The sequence below is a fragment of the Xenopus laevis genome, chromosome 3L (assembly GCF_017654675.1).
Source record: "Xenopus laevis strain J_2021 chromosome 3L, Xenopus_laevis_v10.1, whole genome shotgun sequence".
In the NCBI taxonomy this organism is placed as follows: domain Eukaryota; kingdom Metazoa; phylum Chordata; class Amphibia; order Anura; family Pipidae; genus Xenopus; species Xenopus laevis.
Window position 1 is genome coordinate 95,426,766 of NC_054375.1, and position 14,157 is coordinate 95,440,922.

Sequence of the window (14,157 nt, forward strand, 5' to 3'; positions counted from 1 at the left end):
GAAGCAAGTTGCAAACAGATAATGGAATTTAAGATAAAGTAAGCTCTGTGGCCATGACGGGAAGAATCTAGAATTGTAAGCATTATACAAATCCTATTCTCTGGATGGTATAGAAAAATGAGAGATGTTTGGTAATGGTAACACTCCATGAAGAGTTGAGGGCATCCCTCTGTATTCACAGTATGATTCCTGAGGATTTTGCCGGTTTCTTTGGCACAGCTCAGCTTCTAGTGAAGCATAAAAACAAGTGTATCCTGGTCAGCCGATAACCCATATTATGCTGTTTCATTTACTTGCCTTGTACACACACACCACTATTCTCTCATCATACCTGCTTTGTTTAATGGGGTGAAAGCTGAGAGGTTTACATAAAGTAGCTTTCTGATGCCTCCAGGTAATTCATTGACAGTTCACAGGCTATGGAAAGCCACTGATCTTTTCCCCCGGCCCAAGGGATTAGAAAATCCTGCTAAAAGACTCATAACCAGATGGCTGAGTTCATCCATCTATGAAGCATGAGACAGAATGAAAATCATTTCCTCTGGGCTGACTCGGAAAGTCCTGGCATCAGCTCATGTAGAATATGCTGGAAGCCTCACTACAAAACATGAACTAACTAATTTAGCTGTTTATATAGTATAGATCAGGGCTATGGTGTATTAGTTTTTGGGGAAGAGACCTTCTTTAGAAGTAATTTAGAACCTGTGTTTCTGCATAAAGCTGCAGAATGCAGACAGGGGTGTAACTAAATTCTACTGGGTTCTACTGCAAAATAACTAATATATGGAAATAAGACATATATATCGAAACAGTTCAATATATGATTCACTTTCTTTGGGTGCCTATTAACTCCTCAGCAGTCATAGGGTCTGCTTTCTCTTTGGTTACACCTCTCAATACCAAAGTACTATAATAGCAGATGGGGCTCAGCTAGGGATGCCACATGTTCTGGAAAAAAATAGACCTTTCTCTGTTTTCTTTCTTCCCTATTAATAACATTGACATCAAACATTATTTTAAAACTTTCAATAAAAGCTACTTACTTTCCTTTATATTTTTGAAACGTAAAAACAGAATGTACAGGACCTGGGGTTTTCTGGATAAGGGATCTCCATACCTTTAGTCTACTTAAAAATAATTTAAATATTAAATGAACCCAATAGGATTGCTTTACCTTCAATATAGATGAATTCTATTTTAGTTGGGATCAAGTAGTAGGTACTGTTTCATTGTTAGGCTGGTGGCACACGGTAAATTTCGGGGGAGATTAGTCGCCCATCAAAAAATCTCCTCTTCTTCGGGCGACTAATCTCCCCGAAATGCCTTTCCGCACGCAAAAATGTGAATCGCCAGTGGGATGGCACTCCTCGTTCCTCGTCAGGCAACTTCGGAAAACAAATCGATCCAAGTGCCATCCCACCGGCGATTCACATTCTTGCCAGTGGGAATGCATTTCGGGGAGATTAGTCACCCGAAGAAGAGGAGATTTGTTGCTGGGTGACTAATCTCCCCGAATCGCCACATCTGCCACCACCCTTACAGAGAAAACGGAAATCATTTTTAAAAATTTGAGTAATTTTGTTATAATGGAGTTTATGGGAGATGCCTTTCTGTACAAGTTTTCGGATAATGGATCTTATACCTATATATGTAACCTTGTTATAAACTATGGGGGGACTTGAAAAAAGACTGGACCTTTAAATGGGGGGCTCCAAATAAAAAAGCCCAATAACCACTGCACACATGCATTAAATTACTTTTTTATATCTCTTTATATTTCTTTTCGGTCTTCATAACCAGGTCTGTATTTCCTATATAGGCACTAAAGGGCATGTGTCTAGGGCAGCAGCTTTAGGTTTTAGCTCTCCCCAGCTGGCATAGTTCAGCATTTACAAATGCCAGTTCGTAAGCAAGTAAGTCGCTTCAGTCCTGAAACACTGTGGGCCAATAAAAGTATTAATTCTGCAGCCACATGGTTTGACAGGGGTGACTGGGGAACCAGCATTCAAAGTGGGTAAACGCTTTCTACAAGTGCCTCCTACAAGTCGGTGTAATAGCAGGTATTTTATGACATAAGTTATGAAGGTAGCATAATCTCTACAAAGCAATAGTGTCATCTAACAGGTGGTCTAATGCATGATAACTAATTTAAACTAACAATATCATGTAAGAAATGCCTGAGAATAACACTGACAAGCTGTGTCTATACTGATGCTGTCCAGTGACTTAAAGTGATACTGACACTAAAAAATGAATTTTAGCATATGAATGTACATTAAATGTTACCTATAGGTCATGTTGATCATTTTTTGCTGAGAGGTTTGTTTTTGTATATAATTGTTAGTTGAAGTTCCTAAGCCTGACTCTCTGACACTCTGACTTTGCCAACCTGACTGTCCCATCTCAGCCTGTTAGTTACAGTTTCTAATGCTAACGGACTCCTGCTGCACAAATATGGCAGCCCCCTCATACAGGAACATGGGGGATCAGAAAGGTAATGTAAAAGCATCATGCAAATACTTTATGGCAAAGTTAGAAGTAGCTTGCAAAGCCAATATTATAATAGATGTAAAAAAAAGTTTAATTTCAGGTGTCAGTATCTCTTTAAGAAGCTTGTTTCCCCTGATGTTTGCTAGAATAAATTGTGTCAGTGGCTTAAGCAGAACCAGACTTGAAATCTTATGGCATCAACACCCATAATAATTAATAATTCAAAAATATTGCTTTTCTGAAATTTTTTACATTTCAAATACTAAAAAATGCACCTAAAAGCTGCCAATGTTTTTCTTCATTTAACAAGGGTAAAATAAGTTTGTCAATGTTTTTCTAGAGTGAAACCCCATGTGATTAATAACTCATGCAGGGTTTCTTAGTCTTAGAAGGACTGCAAGGCAACAATGATATATATATATATATATATATATATATATATATATATATATATATATATACACACATGTACATTTTTATAAACACAGTATCCTACTGAGTGGCTAGAATGAAATCTAATAAGTAGAGTGTGAATCTTTATTCTGAATAAAACCAGGTGCCTACAGATCACTGGTAAAGACTATAAATATGCTAATATGAATAGAAAGCCAGTAAATGATAGCAACTGTGTCATCTCATGTGCGTGTGTGATAAACTTTCAGCCACTGGATAGAAAATAGGCTTGCAGTTACCATGGGAATATTGTAGCACAGCATGAGAATTATTACTCAATTGCACATACTGTACGCACAACATTTGGCTTGCACTATTGAGTACACATTTGTGTGGATGATTGCTGTGTATAAACCATTTGCACTTTTGTTTATTCATACCCATCTGATGTGTCAGTAATTTAGCTTTTTTACTAGTCGACCCAAGCTATTAGGAGTCTGTCATTATTTGTTCTGGATACTGTAATGTTAACATCTTTCTTTCCAATCCCATCTTTTACTCATTCTCTTCCCTTTCCCTGACATACTATATTTATTTTCTCTCTTCTCTCATCTTTCACCATCCCTTCAATATCTTCCACTACTTCCCATCCTTGCTTTACTGGAACTCTTGCTATTGCTTTGCTTATTTCCCCATCACTGTATTTCCCCTGTGTCTGGCAAACATCCTTCCTCCTCTCTCTCTCTCTCTCTCTCTCTCTCTCTCTCTCTCTCTCTCTCTCTCTCTCTCTCTCTCTCTCTCTCTCACTCTCTCACACACACACTCTCTTTCTTTCTCTGCCTTTCTTTTTCTTTCTCCTCTCTTCTTCTTACCACATATGTTGACCTATCTCAGACACTCAAACGTTTGGAGTTGAGCACATTGAGTAAGTTTTTAATGGGGTAGATTTACGATTTACTCCTTCATTTGTCATAATAATTCCAAAATTGTGGTTGGTTGAGGGTGTAGATTAGAACACGAACAGTTTTGTATTTTTCCCTTACTCCTGTATCTGCTAGACTAGTAATTATTATTAGAAAAATGCTTTTAGCAGCTAAACATTTCTTCTGAAAACACTGCATTCAGCAATTGTCTACTACAAGAACATTGAGACAGAATAATGAACTGTGAGGGCATGGAGACTGCTTAGGGGTTGGAACAGATGTCTGTATGAAAATTGGGAAGAAGCTTTTGAGAGGAAATAGAGATCAGTGAGGGAGTAGAGAGGGCTACACAAAGATGCTGGAATAAGTTATGAGGTCATGGAGAACAGTGAAGAGGGGAGTCTAGTAGTAACTGTAAGAATACTGCAGAAAAAGCTCTTAGCATGGAGCATGGTAAATTGGGAAGCAGAGAGGGATCATATAGAGAGTTGGAAAGAAGCTGGGAAACAGTTTCCAGAAAGGCAATGGTACATTCCAACAGGATTAGACCTCAGCATAAAGTCCTGTTGTAATGGATACAACCTGGGAGGAGCAGATGTATATAGTTTAATGTAGATGAAGCAGACACTTTAAGTGGTATTTTATTTCAGATGTATAGTTATATCACTGGCACATAAACTGTGTGCGGGAGTTTGGGATTTTTAAATGGCTATGGGGTTTATTTATGACCCAAAGGCATTTGGCATAAGCCTTAGTGACCTCAGTCCTACTGGAAGCACTACTTCAAGTCATGAGCACAGATACCTGAGGCATCAAAGGTGATCATATCATTCACTCAAGGTTGTGTGTGAATTCATTGCTTATGTGTTATTGTGATAACTTTGTGGTTGCAACTGAAGCACTAACCTGCCACAACTTTCCTGTTGTACTCACTATACTATTATTAAGTAAGTGCCATGTAATTCCGGCATGTTCCACAGGCTTATCTAATTCCCTTTCCTTCAGTCTCCATGACCTCACTCCATCTTCTCCATTCATTTCCGTTCTTACTCCACCCACTTATAATCTGTCGGTTTTCTTTCAAGTGCAGTGACATAAAGCTTTTGGATGTAAGGTTTTACAAGGTATATATATATATATATATATATATATATATATATATATATATATACACAAGGAAATATATTTTCATGTAGCACTTTATGCAGTACTTGTTCCCCGCCTACTGTTTCTGTTTTCTACCCTCTAATTTTCTGTTTTTCTACCTGCCTTACACTTTTTATTCCTTTTGTCTAATTTGCTATCTGTTAATTTGGCTCTTCTTTCACAGCTTCTGGGTTTGCTTTTGTATTCCCTATAGTAATTAGAATGCCTCTGTTTCACATTATTTGTTAGCATCCATCCTGTATATTTATTTCTTTACCTTGCATTTTCCCTTAATATATCTTACTCTACGCACACATTTATTTTCCTTCCCTGTATGAACTTTTCCTTTTTCCGACGACTCTGCTTTCTTTAGCCACCATCTTTCAATATTCTATATATTTCTTTCCTCCCTTCTCCTTATATTTTCTCTTTCCCACACAGCTTGTTCAGCAGTCTTGGAGAGCTGCACACTATTTCCCAGCGCAGCTATGGAACATCCTACACCGTACGCCCCGGGAGCAGACACCCACTGACTCGCCGGGCCCCAAGCCCTGTGCCATCTTCCTCTGAGAGAGTGGAGCCATTAGGAGGGGCACGATCTTACACACTTACGCCTCCCACTATCCTGAAGTCCTCCAGCCTTTCAGTTCCTCACGAACCTAAGGAGGTGCGCTTTGTAGTGAGAAGTGTCAGTGCCCGGAGCCGATCTCCTTCTCCATCTTCTGGGCATCCCCTGCATCCTACTCGTCCATTTATGCAGAAGCCCCTCTCACTATGGAATAAGTATGATGTGGGTGACTGGCTGGAGAGTCTAAACCTGGCTGAACATCGCCTCAAGTTCCAGGACAATGAAATTGAAGGCTCTCATCTACCTGCTCTAACTAAGGATGATTTTGTAGAACTGGGGGTTACCCGTGTGGGCCATCGTATGAACATTGAGCGTGCCCTTCGTCAGCTGAGCACCAGCTGACCCGGCCAGGAGCTGCGGTCCCAATCCTCGGGAGAGCAACTCTGCACCGCTTCGGGGGGAGGAATGACTTTACATACACATAGTGACAGGCATTGCCCTGAACACACAGAACAAATACAAAGGGGAACAGACAGCACTGTACCAACACATACAATGCAACAGTGCCCAAAACATACAGAGCAAACCTCTTGCTTTGCACACATACAGAGTCCGACACACTGCCCTGAAAATACACACAGGAGGACAGCACACTGCACTGAGCTCGTACCCAGGGGAACACATTGCAGTTCACACACTGTCACAATAACATCTGCAATCACACTTAGCCTTTCACAGGCCGACACTCTTACGTTGACACACACTGACAGCCAGACTGTAAAACATACATTATCTGAGACATAAATGAAAATGCATTTAAAGAGTACCCACCAACATACAGTTTCCCATTAACAGACAGAGGCATTAATAATACACTTATATGTAGAACAACAAGTTTACATTTATTGTAGCTCAAAACACACATTCCTCTCCTCTCCTTGTGCGGTGCAATGGGGCCCAGTCACTGATTCCCCAACTCTCTTTCTCTTTCTGTGCCATGGAGGGCAGGAAGGATCAGTCCCGGGGTCCCAGGGCCAGGCCACTGTGTGTAAATTCTAATTTTTTTTAAGCTGAACAACAAAGGGATCGCAGTCAGACACAGAAAGGGGCAAACCTCCATACCAAGATGGGACTCATGGAGAGAAATCCATGGATTGGGCTGGAAGAATCCGCAGGTTCCAGCCACCGCCACTGTGGGACGCTTTTTATGCATCTTTTTAATTAGCTATATATTTGAAGAGAAAATGACTTAACTATATATATATCCATATATATATCTATATATATATATATCTATATACACAACACCCTCTCACTGGACTTTTTATATATATACAGCAAATCTGGGGATGTTTAGAGGTTTTTGCGTGTCCCGCGCTGCCTCATTTTGGGATTTAAATTTTTATTTGGGTTTTGATTTGTTAAAGTTTTTTTTATCAAGGTTCTAAGAGTTATTTCAATAAACCCCTCACCATGCCACCAGCATTCCTTACAATGAGACATGCATATTTATTTTTTTTTTTTGGTCAACATCTCACATGGGGTAATTATTACCTTGGAATAATCATTATCATTTTATATTTATGTGCACATTGGGGCTCATTAAAATCACCCATCCGTGTAGCCAAAAGAAAAGTTTGTATTTTAGTTGTGAATTCTATGGTTGGGTGTCCTGGGATAACTCTTTGTTATGTTTGATGGATTTCATCTTTTATTTCCTAGGATATTCCATGAGGGTTTTCTTCGGAGGTGGGTTTTTCCTGATTCTATTTTGTTAAACCCCTTTCACTGGACATTTTAGTTAAATATTAAGGGGGAAGAATCATTTGGATTAATTGTTTATATTTAATTTGGAGGTAATGTTGACTTTATCCAGGGTTTTGTCTATTCAGGTCTTCAGTATTAGCAATTATTTCCTCACTACATTGCTTTTCATGGTTGAGCCGGAGAAAGAATAGACCCCTCTCCTTTGAGCAGTGTACAGCACCCTGACAAATGACACCCAGAATTCCTCTCACATTGCAGTTATGTCCCAAGATATTGCACGACATGCAGTAGACTGTTGATATCTAGGCAACAATCTCATGCAATGCCTTGCATATTGTCACCTACTTGTGGACATTGACTGGAGATGAGGGAGGATCACGGAGCCGGCTGGGTCCTCTCATGTACTATGTCCCTGTGCACCTGAGGATACATTACCCGGGGGTGACCGACCTGGATCCGGTGTGCCTTACTGCCATGATAATCGCTTCAGGTCCCTAGTGGGGAGAAGCAATCTGATGATATCCCATTCCCTGCAGTGCCTTATCGCCATTGTGGAGCTTAGACAAGACCCTCTGACTGTGCTACATGCGCTGCTCTTTTAGAGCAGGAGAATATACAGCCCCCAAGATGGAGCGATCGCTGCTGCTTCTCTGACTGGAATAGCCCGAACCCCATGACCCAATTGAGCCTCATACACAGGGCTATATTCCAGCTCCCTGCTTGCTAGAGGGATTTCACTGAGCCAGGTTACAAGGCAACACAATTCAGCATGGAGAGAGTGGATACAAAAGAATAAAACTGCCACCTTGTTTACTGTGTGAAGCTTACCATGGCAACAGAAATGTGTGTGTATGAACATTTATCAAGTGTATTCTTGAAGCACCGAATGAGCAATATTACACAATTAATGGCTGAAAAGTGTGGGATAATTTTTAGGGTAACAGTGTGACTCTGAAAAGCAAGATCTACATTTCACAGATGTTTCAGGCATTGACACTGTCTCCTTTCAGCTCAGTTAGCATAGAAATCTTCTATTCTATCCCGCCATGTGCCGTGCACTCAATATAGAGGCTCCCGCCGTGTGCCATGCACTCAATATAGAGGCTCAGGCATCTCACAACCAAATAAAATGGCAGGAAGTTGCTTTGTCTGTGTGATTTATTATATCACAATATAACTGCATTGTAATATATACTATTGTAATCAGACAGAGAACCTCTATCGTTGACCAGTAATGTATAAAATACAGAATTAAATACAATTGGATTATCGCTGTATCTGACAGATATAAACATCAAACCCATTCTAAAATTAGCAACTAATTAGAGCGCATAAAGAAAAACTACTGCGAAAGCAACAGCCATTGATATAACCCATAATGTACGCAACCTCCTCCTTTACATTCATACTGGGTTTAAGAACTGGAGACTTTATGTTTTTAAGGGCTGTAGGAGAAAGTTATCCTAAAGAAAACTGGCATAGAGATTATGATTATTGTACTTGCCATAATGGCTTTCAGGGTTTATGGAATACATGTAATGCAGGATAGAAAGTGAAAGGGAGAGAATGAAATGCGGAATCCTGCATGAAAACCAAACAATCCAACGCAAAAAAGAAAACTGTAAAAAAAAAAAATATATAAAAAAAAATATAGCATAGACAAAGAAAGGTCATGAAATATATGGGATTAAAGATTTAAGATAAAAAAGGATTAATGGCATTAAGGAAATATGTGCCAAAAATAGGTATGAACGAGCCATTATTTATCAAGGCAAACACTACATGTTTCTGTCTTCTATACACAGCTTCACCACAGAAACTCTTAATAAATATCCACACACATTTCCCCTGCCCCATTGCCCTATCATACCCAGAACAAATTCATAGGAACATCCAATCAAAGCTCCCATTATTCTGTAAATTTGTATCAGAAAATTCCTCTCTTCTTTTTCCGGCTTTGCCAAAGCTTGAAGGGGAGGGTTGGGTTATAAGGACTGATTAAAGGGGGGTGGGGGGTGGGACTGGGATTCTGCCATGGGGTAATATCATCTGGTGCTAATTAGAGGGGGTGTAGTTTTGCCTGCCCCTCTCATATCTTAATGTTTTTAAGGCTTTCATATGAAGTGTGTGTTTCCCACAGAGCATGGCACAGCTAGTGGGGCAGTTATTGGGTGTGTTGACATGCATACAGAGACCAGGGCTAAAGATGGAGGAAAAAGGAATATATATATATAGAGAGAGAGAAAGATTTTTAATGGTAAGTCCAGCCACAGGGGAAAAGTCTTACCTGTGTCTGATGTTTCTCCAGGTTTTTATTCCTCTCGCTTCTTACATATGTGTATATTGCTTGGAAGGGGAATGTGGGTCTCACATTGTGATTTGGGACTATATGACCAAAGAATATATACTAGGGTATTGCTGCTAGTGTCATCACAGGACGTGGCGGAAAGTAGCATCACACTAACTCATCCAGTTACCCTTTTGTGGTGGTCAGTCAAGGCTAGTAAGCCCTAAGATACAGTTTTATATGTCACATTTATTTTCTAGTAAAGTTACGCTAAGGGGCTCAATTTTATTAAACCAGCTTCGTAATTCTGCAGTGAAAGAGTACTAAGAAGTGATTGCCAAAATAAGGGTGCTTATGTGATCATGGTTAAATAGCAAAGAGCACAATTAATCACATCATAGAAAAATGTGAAATGATAAAACTTTGCTCAACTTGACAACAAACAATACCTATGTAGAAAATAAAAACCAAAGTGTTTGTGATACTTTACCAGTTACTGTTCAGTAAAGATGTTTTTCACCAAAACCTTTCTGCGGGTATGCGATTTATTTTCTCCTTATTACAGTGTCAACTCACAAAGGATCCTCTTTAAACTGATACTGTAGCTTTAAGAGTTAACTTTTCTCTGTACTAGATGGCAGCTAAACTGTTAGAATCCATATTGGTGGCAAAACAAAGCTATTGACCTTTTGGACATTTTTTAATGTTTAAATATTATTTTGAAGCCTTATGGCTGAAATTATTGAAAGGTCCTTTATGTGGAAACCCACAATTACCAAGCATTCCAGATAATAAACCCCATACCTGTAAAAAGACTAACAGTGACTGTTAAAATATAAAGCAACTTATAAAGCATACTGAGGTACATGGAGCCCACCAAGGCTGAACCCAGTGTTTGTCCTATCCCCCCCCCACCCCTTTGCTTCCCTCCTCCTTAACTTTACTTCTGATGGCCCAGGCAGGGTACAAGCTTGGGGTCCGTGGATGCAGGCAGGGAAGTGGGGTCCAGGCAGGGAGCAAACTTGGGGTCCGGGTGGTGGTGTAGCCTGAGCAAGCGGGGGCCATAAAGTCCGGGACCCACTGGGTTTTTGCCCAGTGTGCTGCCAGCCCTATCCAACACTGAGCATACATTTATAAAAAAGTGAATCTATATCCATGAAATTGACAGGATATAACCTGACCCACTGAGAATTTTTCCAGATTCACCAAAAACCTTTAAAAATCTAATGCTAATAGTGGTACCCTCCTTCTTGTTTAAACTTACAATGCAGAAACCTTATTATCAATAACAATACAAGCACTAAAGCCACTTAAAAAAGTGGTCATTGTCCCATATAAGTCACAGTCATTGCAGTTAGTCCATCTATTCTAAAATAGCAAATTTACGGATAAAAAGGTCAATGTATATAGAACCAGAAAGAAAAATCTAAAAACATTATTATTCTTTATAATGTTGTATAAACTATCTTTAGCCAATAAAGGCTTCCTGACCAAACACCATACAGGAAGGTGTCCTAAAAATGGCTCTAAAATGCCCTCATGATAACAAATCCAGTTGCCCACTTGTTTGATTTGCACTTAAAGCCCAAGTCCAGTAATACATAGCTACTAATCAGATCTTTGCAATGTTCCCTGCATTTGAGCATAGTGCCCTCTTGAATTTCAGTAATTTCGGTATGTTGGTACATATTCTAAACCATCTACCACTCTTTGATGAATTAAGAATTAGAGGCAACATTGGATATTTGTTTCCTTATTCTAACTGCACTGGACCAGTAATAGTTAAGAGTCATGAGGCTACTATTGCCCATGTTCCTGCATAAGCTACATTATACTTTCACAAAATACATTTTTAATTTTGATGAAACCTTAATGTCTTCCCCCTTAGCTAGTTTACTTATAGGAAGTAGAAGTCCCATGCTATTAAAATAATGCTCATTTTTGTAGGTTATGGATATTGACATACAGACACACCTAAAAAATCTGACCCATTTAACATCCAACATACAGGATAAACTTATATATGATTGTATTTAGTGTTGCCAGCACTCCCAGCTATAAGATTTGAAAGACACAGAGAATATTTGCCCCATGGCGCTTACCATCTTAACTTAGAACGGGTAATGGAGTAGCCCCAGTGTCTGGTTTTGGAAGACCCATTTTCTGTACTACTATATTTGTTGTAGGCTCTTTGATGTATGAGCTTGACGGTTCCGAGTTGGTTATATCTTCCTTAAATAAAACACTGACTGTAAACAAAAAGTAAGTTTTGGGGGGTACTTTTTATAAAAGTGCCTTCTCCTAATGTTGCTTTATTTTCAGAATAACATCAAAAGTGCTGGATTTCTGTTTGGATGTTGCACTGTGTAATGTGGAGGACAGGGTTTTCAAATGGATGGGTTTCACCTGGATGAAACTGAGATGAAGACATAGAAGGGGAACCAATAGATTGCCAATAGAAAAATGTTGTAGAGAGTGCCTTTTGTGAATGCAGATGACAGAAGTTTGTTAACAATTTAAAAATGCAAGTAATTAAGGGCATTGGTTGGTAGAGTTTAGTTTGATCAATGAAAGGCATTGAGGAGGGGTTGTGAGGATAGTCCTGTACGGTGGTGAAGTGGTAATTTGGCATTTTCAAAGTGAGGTTGTTGAAGTCAGCATATTGAAGCATATGATGTGACTATTGTGTCTGGAGGTTCACTGGTGCTTGTAAGGGCAATATTATGTGCAATGCTCCTTGTGCTTTAAGGGATGGCAAATGTAAGAATGCTCTGTGTACTGGATATGTGTGGAATATGAAGATGACATCTATGGGTCTTAGTTTGCCATACTACCCCTGATGATTGATGTGAAAAGGACTGAATATATGTTGAGTGTGTAGAAGTGTCCACTGCAATTACTAAAGGGTACAGTAAATGGATGATAAGATGGTGTTTATTCTGGGGATTGCAGAAAGTGCTCTAGACATTATTGTGGTAATTCTAAGGGTGGGGTATCTGGGTTACCTCTCTTACCCCTGCATCAGGTGTTAATTAGTGTGCTGGATGACATAATAAATTTATAAGAAAGTCTAATGTTGTCAGTGTTTTATTCTCAAAATAACAGTCTGCAAATGTAATTGAAATTGAAGATCTAGGTGAGCTACACCACAATAATAAAGTGAAATGTTGGCAATACACAAAACTACAAAATAATGTCAACAAAGATGGGTGTTGGGTTTGGCCAAAACATTCACAGTTTCAATCAATACGTGAAAAAAACATAATATATCCATCTTAGCAAAGCTTCTGTTGCAGTAAAAAGTTCACACCAAGAGATTGAAAATTTGCTTCAACTGCCAAATAAATCCAATTCACTTATTGTATAACTATATACTTAGCTCTCTGCACCCACTCAACTGAGTTGTAGAAAAGGTAAGTATGGGGGTTGAAGTGGTGGAGTTGAGTTGGGTCACCCATCTCAGTTGGCAAGGGGTTCATAAACACTGCTGATTTGCCTGCCTGTCTCCATGAATTCCCTAGATGCCTCACATGGGGTCTGTTACTGCATTGCATTTAAAGCTAAGTAGGTTCCTCGTCATTTGCCCTTTGCTGGCAATAACAAGCTCTGTGGAGGACTAAGAGAAGTTGGTACACTGGACATAAAGATACACTGAATAAAGCAAATATAAATTATGCCTCTTCATCCAGTCAATAATAGGAGTATTCCACCAGAAATGCTGAAGACCAATCATGATAGGAGTTAAAGGACTTTTTGTCAGTAGGAGAGACCTTTTTAACCCAATCAAAGGATGTTCAGAGATAGAAATGTGCACAATGCATGACAAGGCCAGAATTAAATGCTAATCTTATTGGTGTTCATAACGCAAATATAATCCTTCTTCCAAAAAGGTGAACCAATTGCCAAACTAAAGGAGGGTTAGGACAGATATAATGTTTTACACTTTATCTTGTAAAGACGTAAATGTGAAAATTGGAGAAAGAATGGATGCCTCACTGTCATGAAGCAACACCAGGAGACTGGAGCACCTCGCTTTTCCGTTGTGTCTTATTCTTAATGACGAAATGGCGTAGTGCAGGGTTTAGTAACTTTTACATTGTAGGTGATAATATAAACAAATAATGGAAGCAGAAAAGATTGTGGATCTTAGTAGCTGAGAATTTCAAGGAATCCAACCATAAAATAATGAATTTAAAAGGGCATTTACATTTACAGTGCAAGCAAATAGGATGCAAAATTGTAGAAAGGGCAATATAATTTTTTGTGTAATATTCAACTCAGCTTAGGTGTTTCCTTCTTTCTTTCTTGGTATTTTGCCTAGAAATAACCCAGCACATAGAAACATGGGTAAAATGAAGGAGTATCTTAAAAATCTTAGGACCAAAGATAAATAAACATGCAATAAAATTAAATGCAAAAGAAAATGTACCTTGGACTTTTTAAATAGAAGTGCAGGGCTTCAATCTGCAATCAGTCTCTATCAATACATATATATATATATATATATATATATATATATATATATATATATATATATATATATATATATACTGTATACGGGTATGTGCCAGCCATATGCTATG

General features: G+C 38.9%; 1 protein-coding gene across 4 annotated transcripts in view; it reads left to right on the plus strand.

Moving 5' to 3' along the window:
- Positions 1 to 8,045, plus strand: part of LOC108711262 (SH3 and multiple ankyrin repeat domains protein 3) — a 182,400-nt gene extending 174,355 nt beyond the window's left edge. For 3 of the 4 annotated variants that reach the window (XM_041586629.1, XM_041586630.1, XM_018252835.2), the window contains exon 22: positions 5,394 to 8,045. In XM_041586629.1, the coding sequence (XP_041442563.1) occupies positions 5,394 to 5,922 (529 nt within the window). In that variant the 3' untranslated portion in view covers positions 5,923 to 8,045. Of the gene's footprint in view, positions 1 to 3,777; positions 3,809 to 5,393 lie in introns of all 4 variants that reach the window. The other variant, XM_041586631.1, reaches the window with a different exon arrangement.
- Positions 8,046 to 14,157: the final 6,112 nt, after the last annotated feature.